This window comes from Salminus brasiliensis, chromosome 24, assembly GCF_030463535.1.
Source record: "Salminus brasiliensis chromosome 24, fSalBra1.hap2, whole genome shotgun sequence".
Taxonomy (NCBI): domain Eukaryota; kingdom Metazoa; phylum Chordata; class Actinopteri; order Characiformes; family Bryconidae; genus Salminus; species Salminus brasiliensis.
In genome coordinates this window covers 24696783-24724467 of record NC_132901.1, presented here as the reverse complement: position 1 = coordinate 24724467, position 27685 = coordinate 24696783, and the positions used below count along the sequence as shown (strand labels likewise).

Genomic DNA, 27685 nt, shown 5'->3' with positions numbered 1-27685 from the left:
CTAACCATCTGTCCACCCCTCTATCTATCCACCTAACCATCTGTCCAACCCTTCTGTCTGTCCAACTAACCATCTGTCCACCCCTGTATCTATCCATCTAACCATCTGTCCACCCCTCTATCTATCCATCTAACCATCTAACCATCTGTCTAACCCTTCTGTCTGTCCAACTAACCATCTGTCCACCCCTCTATCTATCCACCTAACCATCTGTCCAACCCTTCTGTCTGTCCATCTAACCATCTGTCCACCCCTCTATCTATCCATCTAAACAAGTATCCATCCCTCTATCCATTCATCTAACCATCTGCCTACCCCTCTATATATCATCTAACCATCTGTCCAACCCTTTTGTCTGTCCATCTAACCATCTGACCATCCCTCTTTCTATCCAACTAATCATCTGTCCACCCCTCTATATATCCACCTAACCATCTGTCCAACCCTTTTGTCTGTCCATCTAACCATCTGACCATCCCTCTTTCTATCCAACTAACCATCTGTCCACCCCTCTATCTATCCACCTAACCATCTGTCCACCCTTCTGTCTGTCCAACTAACCATCTGTCCAACCCTCTATCTATCCACCTAACCATCTGTCCACCCTTCTGTCTGTCCAACTAACCATCTGTCCACCCCTGTATCTATCCATCTAACCATCTGTCCACCCCTCTATCTATCCATCTAACCATCTAACCATCTGTCCACCCCTCTATCTGTCCATCTAACCATCTGTCTAACCCTTCTGTCTGTCCATCTAACCATCTGTCCACCCCTCTATCTATCCATCTAACCATCTGTCCACCCCTCTATCTATCCATCAAGTTTCCATCCCTCTATCCATTCATCTAACCATCTGTCTACCCCTCGATCTATCCATCCACCCATCTAACCATCTGTCTATTCACCCCTCTATCCATCTATCCACCTATTTATCCATCCATCCATCCATCCAGCGGCCTTTAAAAATATTTCTGCCTACACAGACACGAAAGTACATGACTATGGCACTGACAAAAACATTATGTGGACGGGGACTATCCATCCATCCACCCATACATACATCCATCCATCCACCCATACATACATCCATCCATCCACTCATACATACATCCATCCACCCATCCATCCATCCATCTATCTATCTGTTTACCTCTCTGTAACGACTGCTATACTGGTCATGTCCACTTTTCTAATTGTTTGGAACACAGGACAGGCCTGAGGGTTCTTTAAGTGCTGTTCTCAAATCAGCCCCCACCAGCCCTCCACCTATTCATCAGCTTGGGCTAATGCACTGGGAAATTAGTACCTTCAGAGAGGCGCCGCATCCACTGCGACTGTGTGGGAAAAGTACACCAAATGCGAAATGTCAGCGGCGATACACACACCGATCGCTCCGTCTCCCCTTATTACCGCAAAGCTTTGATTATGCTGCAAATGTGTGCATAACAGCGGATGTCTGCAAGAGCAAGGGGTGGAGGGGAGGTTTAAAGGCGCTTCTGAAAACGCTGCGTTTTTCCGTTTTCGCTCACCATATCATTCGGATTAAAAAAAAAAAGAAAAAGCGTGGAGGTGAATGCATTAGCCCGGCAAGGTCAAAGCCTGTGAAAACATTTGAAAAATCATCGCACATAGCTAATGCATACCATTTCTCCTTGCTGATAAGGTCAGCTAAGGGGAGAGAAAAAGCACTGGTCTAGGCTGTGGGCTTGTAATTGCTTTATTTACAAGATGTCCTTTCCAGCCGTGTACAGTGAGGAGGCTGAATGCCATGAGCATTTATGTCTCTCTGGGGTAATAAATGAAAACGGTGCAGATAATGGGAAAGGGACAGCCTATATGTAGGTTATCAAATATCAACTAGCAAATATAAACATGGAAAATGTGGTGTTGGGGGGGGGGGGGGGGGGTCCAGATGGACCTGATGAAATGGTGACATGTTAAAGTGCACATATTTATCATGTAGTGACGTCAGAGCGGCTTTTAGGGCGTATTACATTTTAACTTGGTCCAAATGTAATAGTAGGCCCTTATCCACTGTATGGGAGATATCTCACAGCTTTGCCACACGTTATTTAGGCACATCTCAAATCAAATCAAATCAAATTTTATTTGTCACATACATAGTAATACACAGTATAACTTGCAGTGAAATGCTTTTTTGACAGTCTGCCCACATCAAGCTATACAATAAAGATCTAAATTTAAAACCTAACTAAACCTTAACTTAATGAAGTAAAGTGCAAAAGAAAAATAAAAGAAAAAGAAAAATAGAATACGTTACATTTAAGTTAAATTTAAGTTAAAAAATATATAAAAAATAAATATAAAATATAGAAATATATGCAAAATATATATATATATATATATATATACAGATGAAATAGTGTGTCTCTGTGTATATATATATATATATATATATATATGTGTGTATATATATATATATATATATATATATATATATATATATATATATATATATATACATATTTATCTGTATGTGAGTGTATGTGTGAGTTAAAAAGAAATATTTTCATTATTGTCCGTAGTGACTTTTCCGCGAGCCATGGTTGTGTATTGTAGTGGGGGAGGGTCCAGTTTGTGTATGTAGATATTTTAATTTAGTGTCCTAGTCCCTGTCCCCATTCAGGGCACGGATGGCTTGTGGAAAGAAGCTCCTCCTCATTCTCTCTGTGTTAGCCTTCAGGGTTCTTAAGGGTTCTACCTTCTACATCCATTTATAGGCCTTTTTTTCAGGTGCTCCCACTGTATTGGTGCAGTGGTACACTATAGGTTTACAATTACTGACTGTAGCCCTTCTGTTTTTGCTCAGTCCTGGACCATCACAGGAACAGCGTTTTACACTCACTAGCCTCTTAAAGCAACTTTATGTAGCAATGCGACCTTAAAATATCAGGTTGATGCTTCCCACTGACTGGAATAGGCAGAATGGCGTCTCTGTCATTGCCACTCCGGGCCGGAACACTGCAGCTACTGCACTATGGAGCTTTGGTGGTGGAGCTTCACGAGAGAGATCTCTCTCCAGAACTGTCAGGCTGTGCAACGCTGCGAAACTCGAGTCATATTAGTGTAAAATCCTGTAGTATTACTCAACCACTGCTTCTGGATATCTTAGCTTGTCCAGAAATGCATGTGTACTGCTGTCCATGAGGGAGCACTGACTGTATTAATGCTAGTGATGTACAAATGAGTTATACTCCGCAACTGTAGGGGGAGCCCATGAGCAGAAATGAACAATGCTGCTTTAAATAGCCAATTGTTGGTGGTCCCCCTACCCCTACCACCCCCATACCCATACCATCCTCTACCCCTACATTATCCTATCCCTACCATCCCCATACCCCTACCCCCCAAACCCATACCAATCTCTACCCCTACATTCTCAAATCCCTACCACCCCCAGCCCCTACCACCCCATACCCCTACAATCCTTTTCCCATACATTCTCCTATCCCTACCACCCCATACCCCTACCACCCCATACCCCTACCATCCTCTACCCCTACATTCTCAAATCCCTACCATCCCCCTACCCCTACCACCCCATACCCCTACAATCCTTTTCCCCTACATTATCCTATCCCTACCATCCCCATACCCCTACCACCCCCATACCCCTACCATCCTCTACCCTTACATTCTCCTATCCCTACCACCCCCATACCCATACCACCCCCATACCCCTACCATCCTCTACCCTTACATTCTCCTATCCCTACCATCCCCATACCCCGACCACCCCATACCCCTACAATCCTTTTCCCCTACATTCTCCTATCCCTACCATCCCCATACCCCTACCACCCCTATACCCCTACCATCCTCTACCCTTACATTCTCCTATCCCTACCATCCCCATACCCCAACCACCCCATAAACCTTTGCCTAATCCCTACCATTCACTAGGCTTGCCATTCTCCTACCCCAGTCATCCCCTAACCCTACCACCCCTAACATCTCCTATCCCTGCCATCCCCAACCACAGTCATTTCCTACCCCTACCATCCCCTAACATCCTCTAACCCCTACCATTCCCTACCCTTTCTATCCCACTATCTCTACTAATCTCTACCCCTTCCATCCCCCTATTCCTACTATTCTCTACCCCTTCCATCCCCCAATCCCTACCATTCCCTACCCCTACCATCCCACTATCCCTACCATTCCCTACCCTTTCTATTCCCATATCTCTACCATTCCCTACCCCTTCCATCCCACTATCCCCACCATTCCCTACCTTTTCCATCCCTACCCCTACCATTCCCTTCCCCATACCAGTAGGTTTCCCATATCACCTCTTAATTCAGTCTGTGTTTGCCTCTACAGAACGCCTGCAGTTTGTGCCAGACACGAGTACCAGGATTGCCGGGCCAGAAAGGGGAGAAAGGGTCTTTCGGAGCTCCTGGTATGGAGGGCATGCAAGGAGAGAAGGTAAGAGACACACACCAAACCCACAGCCTGCACATTAACCCTTTAAATGCAGCACTTATTGGCTCTTAATCCGCTCTTCTTCTTCATCTCACTGCTGTAATCAGATTTATTTCAACATGAAAAGAACACTATCTACTTTCTGTGGGTCGCAAACCACCATTCTGAGCAACAGGGTAATAAAACACATGCATAAGACTGTAATTCTCCATTCAGTCCCCTTTTATCGTTACTCTGGCGTTAGTCAAGTCCATAAAAAGCCCTTAGTGATCTAAATTCCACTCTGAATAAGTGCATGCTCACTTGCTCACTTGCTCGCTCTTCGCTATCGCGGTGCATCTACCAATAAAAGCAGCGCTGTGCCTCTTTAATGTAGTGTTAGGAAGCTCGGCAGGGCAGTGGCGGTAACAGGGCTAAGCCTAAACTCAGCTTTTCAGAAATAACAGGTATTAAACACAGATATTAATGATAAAAAAAAATATATTAAGCAAACCATACCAGAACAGCCTTTTCATATTTTTACTGCAAATAAAACATTAAAATATACCAAATTAAACAATGAACAACTTCTTAAGCTCAGAAGCTCCAAACTTCTAGACCTATAAAGGCTATATGAAGTCACTGCTGTGTTCAGGTGCAAATCTGTGACCCTTTTTCCCACCTTTGTCCGGAGGTGTATTCAGCTCAGTGCTTCTATACTGGTGGTGTATATCTGCTATAGCTGTGGATGGACACATCACACTTCTGACAAGAACCCTTAACCCCTTAACACAGCCAGGCTGATCACACACTAAGGTCTATTACTCAGTAACTACAGGAACTTCTGTACACTATTATTTGGTAAGAACCTTTACATTTAAGAGGTTCTTCAAACCTTGCACCTCAAAAATGGTTCTTCTCTTGCGTCCTTCAAAGAACCTTTATTTGTAAAGCTGTGTTTATGCTTGTAGTTGTTTTCAATGGCACCAAGGCTTCTTTAAGGGGGACCCATTACTGACGTACATGTGGGATGAGTTGGGGGTTGGGGATGAGGTGGGGTGGTGATCATCCAAGCTCCTCCAAAATCTAGTAGAAAACCTTCCTCCCTGGACAGTGGAGACTGTTACACCCTTGATTTTGGGGGAAATAACAATGAATGAGCAGGTGTCCCAATACTTTTGTCCATGTCGCGTATCAGCACACTTCAAAACCTCCTCACCACCTCTCTTGAAAAAGCATATGTAGCTTTAAGAGCCCTTAACCCCTTAACACAGCGAGGCTGATTACACACTAAGGTCTATTACTCAGTAACTACATGGACTTCTGTACACAGTGGTGGGACTATTCTTTGGTAAGGACCTTTCCATTAAGAGGTTCTTCAAACCTTGCACCTCAGAAATGGTTTTTAGTCCTGGCTTGCTTTGCGTTCATACTGAGATGCTTGCAACTGAGCCAAAATAAGGGGGGAAAAGGTGACGTATGGCACGAGGCTGCAAGTAGAGGTCTGCACAAGGCGGGTGTATCTGAGTGTGTCCTGCATGATCCATGCGAAAACCATGCAAAAAAAAAAATCAGGTAAAAAAAAAAGCTTCAAAAAGACTTCACATCTAACCCCTAGATCCTTAAATCACATAGTCTTGATCTCAGCGCAGCTGTGGCTGCGTCCCAAATCACACACGTCTGTACTTTACTTAGGCAGCTCCTCTAATGGATGCTAATGCTAGTTCTGAAACACTGTGTAGTAGGGTGGTGGTAGTGTGTGGTTTGGGACACAGCCCTGCTAAACTACAGCGTCAGCCAGAAGAAGTAAAAGCACTGAAAGGTGGGCAGGTCTGCACGGAGACTCAACCCGTGATGAAGGGTGGGCACATGCAGGCGTTGTGATGCTGGCTGGTCAGGCAGCGTTCACACTTACTCTAACGAACCGCACTAACAGAGCAATCACACCAGGGTTCTTTTTAATGGCACCAGTCACTGACATACATGGGTCGGGGGGTTGGGGATGAGGTGGGGTAGTGATCATCCAGCATCCTGACCTCACAGCAATGCTCCTCCAAAATCTAGTAAAAAGCCTTCCTCCCTGGACAGTGGAGACCGTTACACCCTTGATTTTGGGGGAAATAACAATGAATGAGCAGGTGTCCCAATACTTTTGTCCATGTCGCGTATCAGCACACTTCAAATCCCAGCTTAAGCTAGAGAAGCAGAGCTGTCTGATTATACGGTCTTCTTTGAGTGATGCCAGAGAAGAACCACTTTTGGTTCCAGAAGTGCTAGATAGGGGTTACATAACCTGTATGCTGAAGAATGGTGTTTGTGCTTTGTTTAACAGGGAGATCAAGGCCTGAGAGGTCCCGTTGGTAATCCCGGGAAGGAGGGCCCGAAGGTAAAAAATCCTGAGCTATTGGAGTTTGGTCAGGAATTGATTGAAGGAAACACTCAGGCCTATATTTCCTGATGCTGCAGCTGTGCTGTAGCTCTCTAGATCTCACATCCAGGCTTTTAAAATCCACAACATCCGACTCCTATTAGGTCAAATCCACCAGCCCGCATTCCCCGCGCTGTTACGGTCCATTACGATTATGTGTGCTGTTATGTTATGAAAAGATGCCTGCTGGATCTGCTATGTGGCCTTTAATATTAACAAAATATTTAGCACTGAGCAGCTGAAATCAGCTCTCGTTGCCATGGAAGCAGAGCGATGTGGTAATGTGGTACTGCAAAAGTTGGGCCTATTAGAAAACTAGTCACGTAGTGCCTTTATTATGAGAGATAATTCAGGATGGGAGCTGTGGAGATCCTCGTGTAGGCCATGTGTTAACCCAATGGGTGGGGTTAATGGATCAGCTATATGAAAACAATGTTTTAAGACCATCATGAGCTCTGATCAGTTCCCCATGGTTTGATTTGTTGGGTCGAATTGCAGGGTGTGAAAGGAGAGAGAGGGTTCCCTGGCCCATTTGGGGATAAAGGTGACGAGGTGAGTGTGCAGGGTGAGCTCTGGAATGTCTGGGAGAAAGATTTTGTTCATAAAGTGCATTTTATTATTATTATTTTTTTTTTTTAATGGCGTCTGTCTAACGATGGGATTATTCTTCCAAGGGTCCTCCCGGTGTGCCAGGATACCCCGGAGCCACAGGTCGAACCGGTGCCCCTGTAAGTACATATCATGGCTGTTTCAACAAAAAAATTGTCTGTCTCTGAAATGGTAGCTTCATAGACGTTTAATAGGCTCTATATGGCCAAAATTATGTGGACACCTCTCCTAATTTTTGAGTTTAGATGTTTGGGCTGCACTAGATGATATCTTAGCAAGCGTAATCCTCTTAAATATAATCTAAATGTCGGATGCTTTTCATTTTGTGAAATATTATATCCTATTAAACCTATTTCTCACTCAGTATTTTTACTTGTTTTAAGTGATTTTATCTACTAAAAGTGGTTTCTTTTAATGACAAATCATTTTGATTAATTCGTGAAATAACAGGTAATTATATTTTAAAAATACTGTTCAAAGCAAGCAAAACTATCTGACACTATAAAAACTATAAGACACTTTTTAGATTATTATCCAGTAGAAAATTGCTTAGATTACTTAGAAAGATCATTTTTCTGCAGTGTGGATTGGATCATACGAAAAAGTTCAGTGACTTTAAACATGTTAAGCAATCATTTCCACAAGGTTGTGAACAATTCCTATCCTGCTAGAGCTGCCCTAGTCAACCATAAGTGCTGCTATTATGCAATGGAAGCGTCTGGAAGCAACTGCAGCTCTGCCAGGTCATCGAGTGCTGAAGTTGTGTGTGAACAACCTTGGGATGAATTGCAGCGTTGATCGCAGGCCAGGCCTTCTGATCTAACCGGGCTCCAACATCTTGTGGAAAGCCTTTTCAGAAGAGCAGAGGCTGTTATAGCAGTAAACAAGGAGACAACTCCATATTAAAGCCTAAGGTTTTGGAATGGGGTGTCCTACAAGTCTATATATGTACAGTGGCCAGGTGTCCACATACTTTTAAATAAACATGATATATATAGTGTATGGTTATGTACCAGTAGACACAGTGTAAAGAAGATCTGTCGTTTTTAGATAGAGTGGTAAAGGCAGGACAAATGAAGTTACAGTGAGCTTTACAGTGACAGCACTAATTTGCTTTCTACTAATCTTTCACCAACTCTATTTTCAGGCTTCTCTGGAAATAAATTGCTCTACAGTCTGACAGACCGTTCTAATTATGATATCAGTCGATTCTGGTTATGACACTTGCCTTAGCATACTCTGTCCCTGCTTCTCTGACTCATTAGCTTAAATTAGTCCACAGTTAAGGTGTCTTAAATGACTTGAATGAGACTCTTCTAGAGTAGTCATGTCAATTAGCTTTCTCTTTTCAAAGTGTTCTTCCCTTCTTTTTTTTAATTTGAGAAATCCACTTTTCTGAAAAATACAAGCCTATAGATCTTCTTTCTCAACCAGGACCATATCTCTTTTTTTCCAGGGCACCATTGGCAGACCTGGACCCTCTGGCCCAGCTGGACCAAAGGGAGAACGGGTAAGCAGGCATTTTGATTCCAGGACAGCTTCCAGGTCACCTCATATACTTAAATTTACTGGAATTCGTGACTCAGCGTCCACTGTAATTAAAAATTTGGATATAATATGATATAATATGATGATATAATATAGTTTTTTTATATTCAATAATTTTCTTTTTTTTAATCTCTTTGATTCACAGCACAGTTCAGGTTGCCCTTAATTAGCATCTCCAACGAAGGGCTGTTGCAGTGTAAGGATTAAAAAATCAAGCAGTTAGACAGTTGTGCCACCCTAGAGCTGCAGTACAATATAAAATTCTATTTTATATGCTGTAATTTCCCAGCTGTGAAGTGGCACAACTGGCTGCTGGTCAAGATACATACATTTATATCCCACCAGTACCCCGTCCCCCCTTTTTTGGAGCATGCAACTTGTTTTAATAGATTTTGAAAGAGTGTTTTAAAAGCTGAAAAGCTGAATCCTTTAATACTGGTTTTGTAGTCCAAACATTTCACAAACACTCTTCTCCAGTTGCGAATAAAGCACACACAAATAATGATGTTCCTACAATGGAGAATGGAAAAGCGGTGCCCCTTGTGTGTCGGATCAGTACTCATGGCGTGCAGAGAGGAGACGCATCCTCTAACCGCTACTGCCATTCCACTGAGCCAGAGGTGCATTCAGACCCTGCAAACTTTGGCCATGGTGTGAAATCTCTTTGGAATTCAGCGGGGCTCTAACAGTGCTTGAGAACCTGGTATTGTGTCTGCCATGCAATACAACCGCATGCCGTATCTGAAATGAGGACCGTGTGAAAAAGTCTGCTGATATTGCTGAATTTGGAAAGCAACAGGAGAAAGGAGGCTCATGTGCACATTGTAAGGTTGTGGAGAATGATGCAAACTTGCTATGTGTATGTGTGTTTTTTTTGTAGGGCAGTGAGGGACCACCAGGAAGGCCTGGACTTCCCGGACCTCCCGTAAGTTTGACTGTTTGAGCTTGTGAGTGCATATTTCTGCTCTTCCTTTAAAAAGATCCCAGGGAAACCATTAATGAGGGCAGCCAGGAACCCATGAGGAGCTCTCGAGGGTGTTATTTGCAGTGATGGTGTCCATCCAGCCTACATCAGTCCTGACTTCGTGTATGGTAATGTAGTGAGAGGGTATCCGTGAGATGTGGGGCCATTTCTGTTGGTTCACACAGCAGCTGGTGGTTTCAAATGGTGCTGCTGGTGCGAGATGTTAACCCTTAAATGTAGAAAGGTGTCTTACTCAGTAACTACAGGGGCAATTCTTTGGTAATAGAGTAGGCCAAGGGTTCAGAGGCTTTTTAAGGGGCTTAATATTACAGCGAAAGCCCTAACTACCTACCTACCGACAGGATTTGCATGAGGTTTATGCAAAGTATGGTCCAAAAACAGGCAGACTGTACTACACTCTCTATAAAAAATAAAAAGGGTTTTTTGAGCAATGCCCTGAAGGATGAAAGCGACGCCCACTTTCAAAGAACCATTTTTTTAAATGATGTGAGATGTGAGCGTGAAGAACCTTGAAGTTGCTGAAGAACCTTTACATCAACATCTTTAAAACTTTTAGAACTTTTTAGAACTCTTTGCCGCTTTGCCGCTTTGCCATTGGCAGCCCAAGAGTCCAAGAGAGCACACAGTTGGCTCTTGGTGGATAGATGGCGCTCACTAGATGGCGCCATAACTCACACTAAATGTCATGCTGGCCAGCACAGGCATCTACAAGCTGATAGCCGAGCACCCCGCCATAACAAACTTGCAAGTGTTTACTAACAGGTTGCCACCATTGCCACAAGATTGTGAAATTCCTGTCCTGCTAGAGCTGCCCCAGTCAACCATAAGTGCTGCTATTGTGCAATGGAAGCACCTAGAAGCAACGGTAGTTGCCTCGTCTCGTTTAATGAATTATTATTGTGAGAAATCCCATCACAAGCACTCTCAGGAGACTGATTTCCACATTTAAAACGCCAGGTGTGAACGGCTATGCGTTTTGGTCGGATCACCCAGGACGCATGTTAATGCCAGGAGTGAACAGGGCCTTATATTTCAGTCCTAGTCCTGCTGTATGATCCCAAAGATGCTTGTCCATCTCATGAAATTCAAAAGATCCCTCCCATACCCACACCAACATTCTTGGCTGTAGACCAAGCAGTGGCATCTCTGGCATTTTTGTCGGGAGTGCTTTCTAATATCCCAGTTGAGCTCAAGTACTGGTGTTTATTAGCTTATAAAGCTCCTTTCCAAGATTTATAGCTCACCAGTCGCCCTCAGTTCTACTCCACACATCTTCTCGGTAGCTTGCTTCCAGGAACAGAGCTGCAGGTTGTCCACTGGAGTAAAACAGCCCATTGTCTCAGGAGCAAGCTTGAGGTCCGATGTCAGTTAAAACCCTGTGTGTTGGAATACTTCTTGATAGTCTATTACTAACTATCTGACACCATCCTTTTTCTCACAGCTACCTGAATCACCGTGGTCTTGCTCTCATGAACGTTCACACAAAATCAATACCCTCTCCCGTGTTTTCTCCCCGGTCGATATGTTGTTGTATGCTATTTCTCTGCTTTGATGTTTCATTGCTAGCTCAGTCAAATCATCTGACCTCGTGTCCTAGAAGTTAAGTCAATGGGCTTTTTAATATTTCTTCCCTCGGATTACGTGACAGCTGAGGTATTGATCTTCCTCAGCCTTTCTTTAAGACATAACAGAGCAATTCTGCTATTCCAGAGTGTCGAGGGTTTTTGTAGCTCGTAGCAGTCTCTCTACAAAAGGACTTGCCGGCGAGGTGCTTTGATGGTGCCATTGGAAGAGCTGAGGCAGTCCTCTAACTGTAATTATTGTATTTGCAGGGTGTTCCCTACGTGGAGGGGAATGGGATGAGCAGTCTGTACAAGCTTCAGGTAGAAGATTTCTCTTTTTCTCTTTTTTCTTCTTTATTTAAGCAATTTGGATCATGTGGGCATGGTTCCAGCACCAAATACAGCCAAGTACAGTCAAATACAGGGTCATTTTTCTGCCTTTAGTAATTATAGTTTGGTTGTTTGGTGTTTTTCTTATTAAATAATATTTTTGGGACTACACACAGTCAGTGAATATACACAATTAATTTATCACCATCATCATTATCATGTTATTGGATTTGCAGCCGTGGCATAGGTGTCATTTTAGCTTTGTGTGGGTGCACTGCTTATACCATCTGACTCATTATATGATCAGTCTTTGATATTAAATATTAATATTATTTTGAATGTTTTACATTAGATATGTAAATGGTTATTATATATATTTATATATATAGTTATTATGAATTACACACAGAATAGTACGAACTCCTAACCACCCTTGGCTCAGAGGGCGCTATTACTGAGACATTGTGGCATGGACTGTATCAGGTGATGGAGAGGTTAGCTGGTCCACAGACGGTGCGTCAGTTGCTCTGTACCACTCACCGGAGTCGCCGTTCCCCTTGGGCATCAATGGCCCGTGGGGCACCGCTGTACCTAATTCAGTCCATACCACCACGTCTTGCTAGTGTCATCCAAGCCAAAGGTGATGGGTGGGTGGGACAGGTGGAATGGGTGGGTGGGATATTTGGGATGGGTGGAGGGGACAGTTGGGTGGTTGTGGTACCACATCACCTTATATCTGTATGATCAAATACAAATGCTATGATATGATATTACTAATGAAAGGAAAGGCAAGTCAATGAATTATTAAATAATAGGGGTGATGGAGTGGCCAAGAAATAATATTAATAGGGAAACATTCACTATTATAATACACTGTAATTTATCTTAGAATATTTATAAGAATAACTAGATATCATATTAAGTAGAATTGCATGTACAGTATTATCATTAATTTTACTGTTTTTCGGCCATGAAGCCGATTTATTGATGTAATGTTGTAATTGATGTAATTGATGTTTATTGATACAATTAAAATTAAACGCAAAGTTACAAGGCTTCATTGGAAGCAGGAATTTTGGAGGAAATTTCCCTCTGAAAAGGGGTGAACACGACCCTGCTGACCCCCCTAATTTTATCAAAAGATATTAATGTACTCCAAATGTAAAAAAGGTAAATGATTTTTGGTCAAATTGTGAAGGCCAATCTTGATTGACCAAATCACAAGCATGTAGCAATGTGTAGCCAAGTCCACTGTATGCGCTGTGCATATCGTCACTGTCTCACAAAAACCTTGTATCTCTATATCTTTGCCGCTTTTCATTTTTGGCATAAAGTGAATCTAGCAGTTGCTTTTTACATTGTGTCCAAATTTAAAGAAATATGATGAATGGACCAATAGAAATGCTCCAAAATGACTTGGATTAATATATTATACCTTGACTTCCATTGTAAGCTCAGACGGTAAAGTTGCCATTTTGGAGATACAAGTTTTTTGCATGACAGTGGTGATATATATGAAGTATAAAGTTTGAAGTGATGCTGATTTTATATTCTTGATATCCTTTACAGAGTGGAGGAGCTAGTTTAGGTCCCCCGGGACCTCCAGGAGCTCCGGTATGTATTACATAAAGACTGAGGTGCATTTCAAAGTGAAGGCAGCATGCTATCATATTCTGAAGCCGTTGCTCACTGAAGAGGCTTCATAAGTACACGACCCAGGTGGTGGAGTAGCCGCATGTGACGGAGAGCTGATTGAAATGCAGAGCGGTCTTAAAAACCATCAGTATGTCCTAGCCAATTAGCTTATCAAAGCGGTGACATGCAGACTCATCTCTGCCATCTGTGATGTGCTCTTACTCTCCATCAAGAGCCTCGGCATACAGGGCCACGCCAAACCCCCCTCTAAGCCCTTATCTGCAGGTCTCAAAGCCGACACTCCAGTCTACTTCTGGTGCAGTGTGCACAAAGACCCGGGCGAGAAGTCCCAAGGGTGTTCTGCTGCAGCTTGTCATCCCACAAGCTCACTAGAAGCCACTGGACACCTCTCGCTGGGTAAGGGGGGGACATGGGGTCAAAAAGAGACATGGCCCCCATAAGACTTCTGTAGGAGTACTGTGGTTTCTGGCTCCAAGACTAGAAGATGTTAGCAGCAGATCCTTTAAGTCCTGTAAGTTGTGAGGTGGGTAAAGAGGCCTCTTGGGTGCTCATGGCTTGTCCTTCCTTGGAGCTCTTTTGGTAGGACCACTGCATACCAGGAACACCACATAAGACCTTCCTGATGTTCTGGAGATGTTCTGCCCCAGTCGTCTAGAACATCACAGTTTGGTTCTTGGTCTCAGCTTCTTGCCTATTTTCCATTATTACACCTCCATCACCTTCAAGAACGGACTGCTCACTATGTAGAGGCTGGTTCTAATGTAATGGCTGATCAGTGTATGTTATATTAGAGCCCATAGACAAGACTTTTGTTCACATGTACAGCATTTGGCTGATGCTCATATCCAGAATGCAGAGTTCGGAGTCTTGCCCAAGGACTCTTATAGGTGCAGTGAAGTGAGCTCTGTCAGGGAAATAAACCCTAGTCTCCCACAGGATAGGCAGTGTTGTTGCCCACTACACCACACTCCACCAACCACAATCGCATGCAATCCCTTTGATTACGTCCAAAAGCCCCTTTTGACAAGCAAGGGCACGTGCATATGTATTAGACCTTATCGAGCAAGACTGCAGGTGATTGTATTGTCTTCATTAAAGGGCATAGAATGAGCCGGTCCTAGATCACCACTCTTCCAGGTCGTTGTATCAATTTGTCAAAGCATGAAATACTCCTTAAGCACATGATAATGCGGTTACATTAGTCTGCATACAGATTGCATACATATAGACCATGGTTCAAGGGCTACTCTGCCTCTGTGTTCAAGTGCCATCCATTTGCATGCAAATAACCTTGGCCATAGAAATATTTTCAATGCATTTGCATAATTGTGCAATAATGTAAAATGATCTGTGAGAACATATTGAATCCGTGAGCTGCTTTTTTTCCGGCACTAACGCCAGGCTTTTTGTCTAATTTTAGGGGCCAAAGGGGGACGAAGGAACGGTGGTAAGTTGCCAGTTTCTACTCGTGATGTGTTCTGTTATTGTTCTGTCTGTCTTAGCTGATAGAGTTTAGAGGCAGAGTGAAACTCTCTGTAAATGCTTTACTTTCCCTGAAGGTGGCCACCTGGTTTTAGTCTGGCCTCAGAGATACACCACAACCACAGACTGTCTGATTTATTGAGTTTATTATATCAACATGGTTGTATATTAAAGCAGTAAGCCACGAGATCCCAGGTAGTACTGGGATTTTTTATCACGAGGAAGGGCTAAAAATTCCTTCCATGTGATAGAACTGCCGTAACGCACTTGTTTCGAGTGGCTTATTGCTTTTATAAAACGCCTGTGAGCATAAAATATGACAAAATACCCCAACGTTCAATTAATAAATGTATTTATTTACAAAAAATGAACTAGAATTTAAAAAAAATTAACTAGATTAACTTACTCTCTTAATTAACTAGTCTTCCGCCTTCCGAGGCAGACATGAGGGCAAGGGTGAAGGATTAGCTAGCTATGATAACATAGCTAGCGTAGCCATTCCACCAAACAAGATATGCTTGTGTGTACTCAGGGTTTTTAGTCGAGTAGAAATGCAGAGATCTTCTACTCTAAAGGAGACGTGGCCAGAAGTATAGAGCTAGCCCGGGGCTGTGTTTATATAGCCATTAGCTCTAAAAGCTGACTGAGTAGCATTAGCTTAATCGAGCATATCTGATGATGTTCGAGGAGAACTGAATTAAACGGCGACCAAAAAAATATCCATTCCTCCACCAGCAAGTGTAAAGTCTGGTAGCTAAGCAGCGAGGTGGTATGTGACAGGGTGGTATGTGACGGGGTGGTAAATTCCATCTATATATTGCAGCAGTTCTTCATGTAGTCATGAAGTTCCTGACCTGGCGCTCATGTTCGTCAAAAAGAGGCATGGCCTCCACAAGAGCAGTGCCACAGAAGAACCACTTTTGATTCCATGAAGCACCATGTTCTAGGTCTTAAGAACCGTCACTTCAGGTTCTTCACGCTCACACATCTCTGTTACAGCCATGCTTCTATGATGACACTTAAAGATGTGTTTTTTGTTGGAAACTCTGTTTTTAAGAGTGTGCAGTAACAGACATCTGTATAATTGTGACTAATCATAATACATATTACTGTATTCATTAAAAAAGGATGGTTTTGAGAGACTTTTCAGATAAGCTGTAAATAAGATATCTTCCAACAAGCGCTTTCCAGCTGCTTTGGAACTCCTGGCCACCCAAACATGACTGCATAGACCCCCACTAATCTCTTCTCCACAAAAGAACGATCAGGAGCCCTGCCAAATCCAAAGTGCTGCCCTTTATTTCCGTGCCAGGGCGCGTTCTTGTGAAACCACTCTTTGACCATTTCATAAATGACGCACCTGCGCAAAATAAGACATCGGCCCACAATAGCAACAATGCTTTTCCGGCAGTGGAAAATTCTCAATCCTGGTCCTCATGAGGGCAATTGTGATTTCTTTTTTTTCCCTCCGTGTTCTGCTGCAGAGTGATTTTTCACCGCCATGCTAATTTGACATTTGAATAAATAGTCCCAGCAGCCCCGGCGCTGAGCCACAATTGCCCCAATCCGTCTCACAGCTGATCCTCCCGCCTGGCTCACTCCCCTCCTGGCGGTGCTCCGTTATTCATGACAATCTACATGTGTGACAATTACCTTCGCCATACGTCTCTGTCTCATCCGTCAGCCGAGCTGGACTGCAAGGCCCGACCGAGTTCTCGTTCTCTGCAGGTAGAGTAATGCTGCGGACCCCGATTCCCCCACTTCTCCGGCTCCTTGCAGCTTTAATACCCTCACACTTATAAAAAGCCTGATGCTGGCCCACAAAAAAACGAGCATGGACCAGCCCCCACCAAGATCTGTACCAAGAGCCCCTCCAGCTTCCAGTATAGCTTAGCTTGACCCACCATCCCTCAAACTGAGCAGCTGAAAGTCGTTTACAGTCTATACTCATGTAGCCGCCGCAGAGCAGGGTAGTCTCATCACTTCTTTCCAGCCATTTCCAGCTGAAAGGACAGCTTCAAATTAATTACCTCTAATGTCCATTCCATATCTGTGAAGATTAGCGAGCTAGCAGTCTAAGCTAATTCCAGCCCCACTCTCCACGAGGACTCGTTTGAAGGATAGGCTCTCTGGGCAGTCATATAGGAAAGAATTTCTGCTGAGGAGGCAGTGGGTACCACACCATTCAGGGCCTTCTCAAGTTCTACATACTGGAGGTATGCAGAGTTCATTGATCATGTGACACAGAATTACAGAAACTATTGGAACAAAACTAACTGCTGTAGTAAAATGGTAACATCTAAGTGGTGCTTAAAAGGATGCAATTGCCTTAAAAGACAGATTTACCTGGATTACAAATGACACTATACAGTATATATGCACCCAAGCTGTTTCATTATTTCATTTCAGTTATATATATATACATAACGGTGGTTCTACCGAGTAGGTGTTGATTAGTTTGTAATAATAATCAAATCAGATCAGTTCATTTGTCACATCCGTGGTAAAACACAATACAACTAGCCGTGAAATACTTTGACGACTGTCTGTCTGCTCACAGTAAACAATAAGACAAAATAATATTATAGAGAATTTATTAAATATTGCACCCCACTATGGGTGGAGCTATAGAGCATAACAGGACTCCTTTTTGGGTTACTTGCATCCAGGCCACCAATATCAAAAATGGTCTGACCCGCGAATGACACTATCCCCCTCAAAATACACAACAGTACATGCAGTAACAGTCCACCCCCAACAATGCTCGCTTAACCAACAGCCCCAGCGTGACCTAAGCTGTTTCCATTGTCATTTACATTTATGGCATTTGGCTGACGCTCTTATCCAGAGTGACTTACAAGGTTACTCGTATTACAGAGGTGCCAGTGTAGTGTTAGGAGTCTTGCCCAAGGACTGGACTTATTGGTGTAGCGCAGCATAGGCACCCAGACCGGGAATTGAACCCCAGTTTCCAACGTATATATAAAGAAATATTTTGCCACTTCTATATATCTTGTTACATTATTATTTCTGTATTAATATTAATAATCTTTTTTTTTTTCCTTTGATATTGTGGCGAGTGGCCAGCTTACCCGGACTTGGCATGACACCGAGGCATGACGTCAGCGTGCTCCGAGTTAGTGACCACCAATGGAAACAGCTTAGGTCATGCTGGGGCTGTTGGTTAAGCGAGCATTGTTGGGGGTGGACTGTTACTGCATGTACTGTTGTGTATTTTGAGGGGGATAGTGTCATTTGCGGGTCAGACCGTTTGTGATATTGGTGTCCTGGATGCAAGTAACCCAAAAAGGGGTCCTGTTACGCTCTGTAGCTCCACCCATAGTGGGGTGCAATATTTAATACATTCTCTCTCAAATTATTTTGTCTTATTGTTTACTGTGAGCAGACAGACACTCGTTGAAATATTTCACGGCTAGTTGTATTGTGTTTTACCACGGATGTGACAAATGAACTGATCTGATTTGATTATTATTACAAACCAAACTAATCAACACCTGCTCGGTAGAACCACCGTTCCCTGCAGTAGCAGCTGTAACTCCAGCTTTTCTTACTGTTTGGGAGGGATTTTCACCCATTCTTCTTAGCAGATCTGCTCCGGGTTGTTCCAGGTCGTTAATTAGATGATGCTTATGGACCTCATTTTTCATATACGACTCTATTATTGAAAATATTAGGAGAACCCTTATTTTTTTTCTTTATTTTAGCATCTCTGTGTGTGCGGCCATCGGTTTATTCCAGGTATTTCATCAAACAAAGCTGAGTTCCCTGAATTTACAGACTATGAACGGCATAAAGTCCCAACAGATATGTGAAAGACTAGTGGAGAGCCTGCCAAGACATGATAGCTGTGATTGGCCATCGAGGTTTTTTCACCATAGTGATTTCTGAATATTCTCAAATATTCATAGTTCAAATATTAATACTGTGTTGTTTAAATCTGAATAATAACTTATTTACATTATAATTATTATGATAATTTCTTATTTTTTGAGCATATGTTTTTGAGCAGTTGTCATTTTTTGCAAAGAAATAAATGCTCTAAGTATTAATATTTTTATTTGGAATTTAGGGGAAATGTGTGTCCATGGTTTATGAAATACAACGCAAATGTTCATTCCCCTAAACACACTGCCTATAAACTGTAAAATCAGAGAAATTACCATTTTTCTAGAGCTGTATTGCCAAATGTTCTTGAAAGGGCTTTTTAAATATTATACAGAATTGGAAAATACCAGAAGCCGTTTACATTAAGTGAGTTTCATAAGAATTGGACTAATATTAATGATCAAACATAATGTTCAGTAAATGTTGGTTGATCGTCTCGGGCTTGTCTTGGTAATGCTAAACACACACAGCTGAACCAGTGAGGCTGAATGTGGTCTTCACTGGTTCAGTGAACCCTCAGCTTGTTTAGGGCCCATGCCTGTATTGAATTCTATGAACTGTATTCACTGTTTTGAAGATTGTGATGGTTTGTGTTCTGACACTCCTCATGTGGAACCACCTATATGTCGTTTTCTAAGCTTAGCCCTAAATATAAACCGGACTTCAGCAACTTTCAGCACCCACACACCCAAGAAGTGACTGTGGCCTTTAAGTTTATAAATGAAACACATTAAACTTTAAGCTTTAGAAAGTGAGAAGCACTTTACTGGTCCTGCTGTTCTAGGCTGCCCCTGTTTTCCTCTGCTTTTGTGCCTGCAACAATGCTACATATTGATCCAATAAGTGTACAAAAGCACACAAACACTCCCTCATCAGTCCAGATAAATCTTGCTGTTCTTCTTCCAGGGGGAACCGGGTCCAATGGGTCTGCCAGGACTTGAAGGACTGCCAGGAGCTAAGGTAAGTTCAGAAAAAATGCCTAGGCGCAGACGTTTGGCTTGCCTGACTGACCACGGCTACCTGGGACCCTCAATTATAGTGCATGACAACCAAATGATGCACATCTGCGGGAGAACGAGGTGTTTATACAGATGTTCTCACTGTGGTGATCTGTTCTGCTTCTGTTTGGGACGCAACCGGGGCAACGAAGGACACTTAACTTGAGTTGAATTGAATGTCTTGTGAGACTCGACAGAGTGTGTGAGTGAGTGTGTGTGAGTGAGTGTGTGTGAGTGAGTGTGTGTGTGTGAGTGTGTGTGTATGTGGGTTTGTGACAGAGAAGGATAGAACGTGTCAAAGACAGCCCGGGTGGAGAAAAGAGAGAGAGAGTAAGTGAGGAGAGAGAGTGGTAGAGAGGGAGTGTCAGTGTCAGCTCCGGCTAGGTGATTAACCCTCGGGAGTGTGTGCCGAAAACCTGAGGTGGAGCGCTGGAGTGTGACGCTGTCTGCCCTTCGTGACTGTGAGTGTAGAGGCCTCAGTGTAGCAGCGTCAAACACTTCCCCTGCACTGCCTCTGGAGAGGGAATGGGATGGAAATGCGAAGGGGAATGCTGGGATTGTGTTGTTTGAGATTATGGTGGTGTCTTCTACCAACTGTTAAGCATGGTGGTGGTAGTATCATGCTCCGGAGCTGCTTTGCTGTCAGTGGAACTGGTACATAGCACAAATTAGATGGAATAATGAAGAAGGAGGACCACCTCTTGACTTCGTAAGTTCCAGGTTTCCAGATACTGAAAGATACTGTAACTACAAATGGTCCAGCGGACCCCGAATGGCGCTGTCACTATGAATCCCGGTCATGCTGATAGCCATCGGCAGCCGAGGCCCTGAGAGAGCACAATTGACCTTGCTCTCTCCAGGGTGGGTAGATGGCGCTCTCTCCCCACATCGTTTCACTGCAGTGCTGGCCGTCACTGGCGTCTGCGGGTTGGTGCAATGGAGCTGGGTAGGCTAGCGCTTCCCTCCAGGCGCGTTGGTTGTCCGGTGATGTTGCACCAGCAGCAGTTCGAAAAATAAGAGGCTTGACTGCGCACTAGATGGGGAGAGAGTATGTAAGGGGTTGGGTAATTGGTGGTAGAAATTGGAAAGAAAATGGGTGAAAAATCGGATAAAAAAAAATAATAATAATAATAATTCAGAGTTTCTAGTAGTTTTAGAAATAGTAAAATTACATAGATAAAAAAGCACTTTTAAAGTCAGGGCCTGTTTATTGATAAGCTACGCTAGCCTTCCTTTTCCTAGTTATCCTACAAATCCAGGACATCTTGCAACCAAAAGATGCATAAAAACAAACACACACTCCAAACCGTGAAGGACTCCACATCTTCAGCTGTGTATTTTACTGAACCCAAAAGTTAAGAGAGCCTCATTAATTCATAAAGGAAGCGAGATGCACTTAGGGGGTTTTGGGGTGGTTAAGGGGGGCACTTCCTCTAAATGTTCGTCTGCCTTTGCACACACTCACACACACACGCAAACATACACAGACAGACATGTGTGTGTATAAGAATCTGTTTGGGTGGCTTGTCAACCAGAACTGATTCAGAAAGTCCTAACAGTGAATAGGCTGTTTTTCCTCGCCTCACAGTCTGTTCAGAAGCTCTATTTATTGAATCCAGACTCTTTTCTGTAGTATTGCCTCAGCTGTGAAGGAGCCGTGTTGCAGCAGCTCCTAAAGAACTTTTAAGTAAAAATGGATCTTTTAAATAAACAACATTTAAAGCAGCCTTATGCAATAATTGGATTTTTTTGCTCATGGGCTCCCCCAACTGTTCACTTTTACTCAACTGCTGTAAATGCAAATCTTGTTTTAAGCCCCCCGTTTATGGACAGTTGTACACATTCAGAAGGCCGCCTTATGGTGGGCAAAAGTTCTAAGGGCCTGAGACTGACGGGTCTTGAGAAATGTGCTAGTTGAGGATTATGGCAGAATCATCCCAGGCAGCGCCCCTGCACATTTCTGGACAAGCTGAGAGCTCCAGAAGCTTGATCTAAAGGGAGAGAAGCATGTGGGCTGAAGCGGTGGAGTAATACTACAGGATTTTACACTAATATGACTCGGGTTACGCAGCGCTACACAGGAAAAATGCTACTTAATGTGGCTTTAATGGCACTAACAGTGAACAGAAGCTGGTGTTATCATTTTAAGGCCAATGTCCTACAACTATTAACCCTTCAGTCACTAATGTGTTGATTGTGTGTTTTTAGGGAGATCCGGGTATGCCTGGGCCACCTGGAATACCAGGCCCTGTTGTAAGTATTTGTACTTCATTTAAAAGTGTGTAATTTAACCCTTAGAAGCTGAGAATTACTACTAATTATTATTATCATTTAAAAAATATAATGATATACATTACATAATTGATTACCATACACATACATATGTGAAATACATGTTGAAATACATTTATATTTGAGCTACTTTCATTATTGGCATTATCAATTGACTGCATTTGTGACTTTTGTGACTGCAATGAAGAAAAAAATATGGCTAACAAACTAAGTTTAACAGTTCAGTGTTTTATTCATATTTAAATGCTATTAAAGCTCAGGCATGGATTTGAAGTTCATTGAATTAGGCCATGGTTTTGCTATTAATGAAATTAGTGACGTACATAAATGTATGTATTATGTGGTAAAAATTTAGTGTTCTATTTTAATTACTCTCTAAAAAGTATCATTTTAACATAAAAACCTCAAAAAAATTAGCTTAGACTTTAATTTAAGCAACAAAAGCAATGTTTTAGCTGCAAAAGCAGGATTTAACATCAGTTCAGTCTCAAAACTTACTGATCCACTTTTACAGAGTGTTTGGGTACTTCAGTTATAACATAATAAATGGAAATCAGTTTAAAAAAAGAAAAACTCTGTATGTGAGTCTACACTTGAATTCTGCCATAATTTACATCATTTAAGTTTCCTAGGCCCTAAAATAGAACCCTGTGGGACTCTGTCTGTTAAGTTAAATGTCTATACAAACGTTTTCACTTCAGGTCAACCAAATAAATTGACCTAGGGTTTAAGTGGTTGAAAAAGTAGCTTGATTTCATGCTAATGTGGCTATCAGTAAATGGAACTACAGAGTCACCGGTTAGCGTTATATATTTTTTATTTATTTTAATAGATTGGCTGTTTTCTTTCTCATTCATGGTCAAAGGTGTCATTGACATTCATTCCTCAGGTAGAAGTGAGTGGAGATACTAGGGTTTAAAAAAAGACTTTAAGCTGAAGCATCAACTGAAGCTTTTTACTCCAGTAAAAGTGTAAAAGTACTGGTTTCAGAACGACTTCAAGTAGAAAAGTAAAAGGAATGGAAGGAAAACAAAGGCCGAAAGCTTAGGCCGCGCCGCAGGGGTCTATAGTGCACTACCCCCCCCCCCTCCCCAAAAACCCATTTCTCTAAAAGTCATAATGAGGAGAATGATCTATTAAAATGTTGATGTTAAAAATGTTGGGCTGCACTAGGCTCCTGTTTCAGCTGCAGATCTGCCCATTGAAAATGAAGCATTTCAGTAATATCAGCTCTATTAAAGGAGCGTCTCTGTGCTCTACTGAGCATCAACATGAGCTTCATGGAGGAAAATATGAGGAGTCGTTGTCTAGAAGTTTTGTAAAGCTGCAGAAAGTCAGACTTCAGAGGCGTGTGATCAATAAGCTTTATTGGAATGTAAATGTGGGGCTCAGTCGGGACGTTTCACTGCAGCTCTCTCGAGTCTCTGCCACGGACACAGTCTTCATACTAGACTACAGACACAGTCTGCTGTGAGCTGCTGGAGAGTGACGGGACGGGTGCAGGTGTGATGGATTTCTGACAGCAAACCAATAGGGAGTCAGAATGGTGTATGTTTATACTTCTCATCCAATCACGATCAGACTCACACTTTCCAGATGGAGGATTTATCTGGAGAGGGTTTTTTAAGGAATGAAAACAAAGGGAAGTGAAATAGGAATAATGAGGCTGTTTTTAAAATGTAAGGAGTAGAAAGTTCAGATAATTGGGTGAAATTTTAAGGAGTAGAAGTACAAAGCCTCTTTTTCTCTGAAAAATAAATCATTACTCGGTAAACCAACATTTTTCTTAAGTAAAGTAACAAAGTATTTGTACTTCATTACTTGACCTGTGATTTTTGTTGTTGACCTTTTACCCTCCACCCAACACTAGCTTTGAACCTTTCTGATTAGTGAATGTCTCTCTCTCTCTCGCTTGTCACTTGCAGGGCAAACCTGGTGCCCGTGGTGAGCCAGGAACCCCTGGAGATCCGGTGAGATTTACTTTGTCACTCCTTAGCAACTGTCAATCACATTGCAGCTTTCCCAAGAACACTTGGGAGGGGAGGGTGTGATGTCATGCTCAGCTTCTTTCTTCTTCTCCTCCCATTTCTCTCAGGGCGAGCGAGGGCCTTTGGGAGAGACAGGCTTCCCCGGACCCGAGGGACCACCCGGTGCACCTGTAAGGATTCACACCCTGTTCTGTTCCATACTGCCGTACTGCGCCCTCTGATCTCCCTGAACCCGTGCACTCTGTAGCAGTGGTTCTCACCCCAAAGTTGTGGAACCGAGACACCTCTGGTGCTCTCTTCTCTCACACACTCCACTCATGACTGTGGGTTTCGGACATGTTGAATTAGAAACTGCAAAAGCTGAAGTGTGGGATGGAGTAGCACCTGAAGCCTAGAGCCACATTATTATAAATCATGTCTTTGCTGGAGGATCAGCTGCAGTGTTGGTTATGAGCATGGTGGTGACCCTCCATCAACCAGACTTGTTGAAGACTTCAGACCATCTTTGTAACCCAGCATGTTACATCACATTAGTAACACTATTTTACAAAAAGTATGTGGACACAGGCACATCTAACATCATCCAATTCAAAGACTATGGGCCTCCTACTTCTGGGAAGGCTTTAAACAAGATGTTTAGTCAGGCACTGATGTTGGACCAGAAGGTCTGATCAGACCATCCCATTTGAGAGGTGGTCAGTGGAGTGTTCAGTGGCCACTAAAGGTTCTTCACACCAAGCTCATCAAACCATGTCTTTATGGGGCTGGCTTTGTGGATGGGGAACAGGAAGGAGGCTTTCCTAAAAACGGTTGCTACTAAGTCATGTATATGTGCTGCAGCCTTACATTGTCCCTCACTGGGGTCAAGGGGTGGAGCCTAAACACTGAAAATCAGCCCCAGACCATTATCCCTCCTCTACCAAACTTTTCTGTGCTATACCAACTTGTGGCAAAGGCCATGTTTGAGGTCACTGAGCTCCTCAGTATGATCCATTCTACTTTCTACCAGTGCTCGCCGATGAAGATTGTATGTCTATATGATTGTTAGCAGCAGGTTTGGTTTCAGTAATTAGTTCGTGTCCACATATCTTTGTCTACACAAAGGGAAGTATTGTAAACTCTCCAGCAACCTCCTAACAAAATGCTAACCAGCTTGAAACATTGCCCTTGTCGCTCACACTAACATGCAGGCATAAATCTGCCACCCCTCCCTCACCAGAGCTTGACTACACAGGCCATATGGGGCTATTCGGCTATCAGTTTATTGAAACAGCAATTAAGATTGACTACTTTATGGAAAAGTCGACTGCAAGTGTACGCTTTTCCAAATGAACTACTTGCAGGGGCAGCAGATATCGAACCTGAGTTTGTACTGGGCTTGGTGGGGAGGGGTGTAAGGCCGTTAACTGCTTAGCTTAGCGGCTGCAGTAATGCGCTGCTCCCTGCAGCTGCCTGCCCTGCTGAATAATCCAGCTCAGGACCAGCATCGGAAGGTGAAGGTGGTTAAAAAAGCTGGTCATCCAGGCAAACGCATTATCATATACTGGTAAGCAAGCTGGTTAAGCTGGTCGACCTTTATAGCATATGTTTGATGAACTAGTAGGTCTGTCAACATAACCAACCTGACGAAGATGACTGTCAAGCTGGTCAAACTGGTGGGTTAGTTTGGTAAAGCTATTTGACTAGTTTGGTCAAGTTGGGCATACTGGTGGAGCAGCTTGTACATTTCGGTCAATCAGTCTAGCAGAATGATCAACTTGACCGAGCTGATTGACCAGTTTCGTCAGGCTGATCATGTTGGCGGATCAGTGTGGTCATGGATGGTCAACCACCTTGGTCATACTTGTCAGCCACCTTGGTTGGATGGACGGACACCTTGGTCATGCTGGACGACTTGCTTGGTCATGCTGGTCATACAGTTCATAATGGACAACCTGCGTGGTTATACTGGTCATGCTGGATGAACAGCTTGGTCATGCCTGTCATGCTGAACAGCCACCTTGGCCATGCTGGACAGCCACCTTGGTCATACTGGTAACCCAGCTTGGTCATGCCTGTCATGCTGGACAGCCATCTTGGCCATGCTGGATAACCAGTTTTGTCATGTTTGTAATGCTGGACGACCAGCTTGGTCATACTGGTAAACCAGCTTGGTCATCCTGGACAACCAGCTTGGTCATCCTGTACAACCAGCTTGTTCATACTGGTAAACCAGCTTGGTCATGTTGGACAACCAGCTTGATCATGCCTGTCATGCTGGACAGCCACCTTGGCCATGCTGGATAACCAGCTTGGTCATGCCTGTAATGCTGGATGACCAGCTTGGTCATACTGGTAAACCAGCTTGGTCATCCTGGACAACCAGCTTGGTCATACTGGTCAACCAACCTTTGTTACAGTGTGTAAACTGGCAGACTAGCTAAACCATAAAATTCAGACCTGGGTTTGAAAAACATACCCTGGGTTGGTTAAGAGCTAAACTGGTCAGCCAGCTTCACCAGCTTGAGCTGGCCAGGCTGCTGATTTCAGCAGGGAGGGTTTATCTATATGGTAAAGGCAGCTATGAGAGTCTGCCCAGAAGCGCTAATGTGTAAAGGTACCATTTAGCATTTCATTTACATAATGCTAACTGGCATCCATACGCTTGTACTAATTACATAAGTATGTTACAGATAATGATGGGCTGTGAAGACTGATTGCTGTTTTTTTGGTTTTGTGTAGGGAAGACCTGGTAAAGATGGAATTCCTGGATATGAGGTAAGAATTTGAGCACCTGGCTGCTCAAAACTCATAAACCTTTTTACATCTGCCCAGATAATAATGCTGTGGTGTAAATGAGATGTTTCCCAGAAGGCCTTAAGAAGCTGAATGTTTATTTAACAGATGTTTTAGAGTAGAAACAAGCTAATTGAGTTCTCAACTGTGAGTGAAATTTGCATTTTGGAGTTTTTTAAAAAAGATAAAGCTAAGATTCTGAAAAGCTTCGTGTCTGTGGCCAAAATGAGAGGCTTGTTTTTATATATTCTGTTTGTACGGTAAATTCATCAACAACGATGCCCAGATTCAGGGTTCGGAGCCCCAAATGAAGGAAGTAAGAAAGGCTTAAAGAACCTACTCTTGATGTAAGAGTGGGCGATGTACGAGTTTCTGAGGTTCTTTACCAATTAAAAGGTTCTTCACACTCACACATCTCTATTACAAATGGTTCCTTATGGACACACTACTGTGGCATACCTATAATAATAATAATAATAATAATAATAATAATAATAATTGCATGTAAAGGTTCATGTAAAGATGAGGTAAATGCAGTGAATAAGAGTAAGAGCACTTGCATTCCTACCTGAGCAGCTAATCAAACCATTGATCTTCTATTTAGGGAGGTGGTGTTATCCACTATGCCTCCCAATCCAGTAAATGAAATGGATTTCGTATGTGAAGTGTGTCACAGGCTTCCCGAGCACCACAGCCAT

At 43.0% G+C, this 27685-nt stretch overlaps 1 protein-coding gene across 1 annotated transcript in view; it reads left to right on the top strand.

Moving 5' to 3' along the window:
- LOC140546682 (uncharacterized) overlaps positions 1–27685 on the top strand; it is a 207428-nt gene that overhangs the window by 154852 nt on the left and 24891 nt on the right. Inside the window, exons 34-47 of the mRNA XM_072670065.1 lie at positions 4348–4452; positions 6761–6814; positions 7355–7408; positions 7531–7584; positions 8922–8975; positions 9894–9938; positions 11831–11881; positions 13460–13504; positions 14967–14993; positions 19841–19894; positions 22141–22185; positions 24150–24194; positions 24320–24382; positions 26934–26969. Of these exons, the coding sequence (XP_072526166.1) occupies positions 4348–4452; positions 6761–6814; positions 7355–7408; positions 7531–7584; positions 8922–8975; positions 9894–9938; positions 11831–11881; positions 13460–13504; positions 14967–14993; positions 19841–19894; positions 22141–22185; positions 24150–24194; positions 24320–24382; positions 26934–26969 (732 nt within the window). The remainder of the gene's footprint in view (positions 1–4347; positions 4453–6760; positions 6815–7354; positions 7409–7530; positions 7585–8921; positions 8976–9893; positions 9939–11830; positions 11882–13459; positions 13505–14966; positions 14994–19840; positions 19895–22140; positions 22186–24149; positions 24195–24319; positions 24383–26933; positions 26970–27685) is intronic.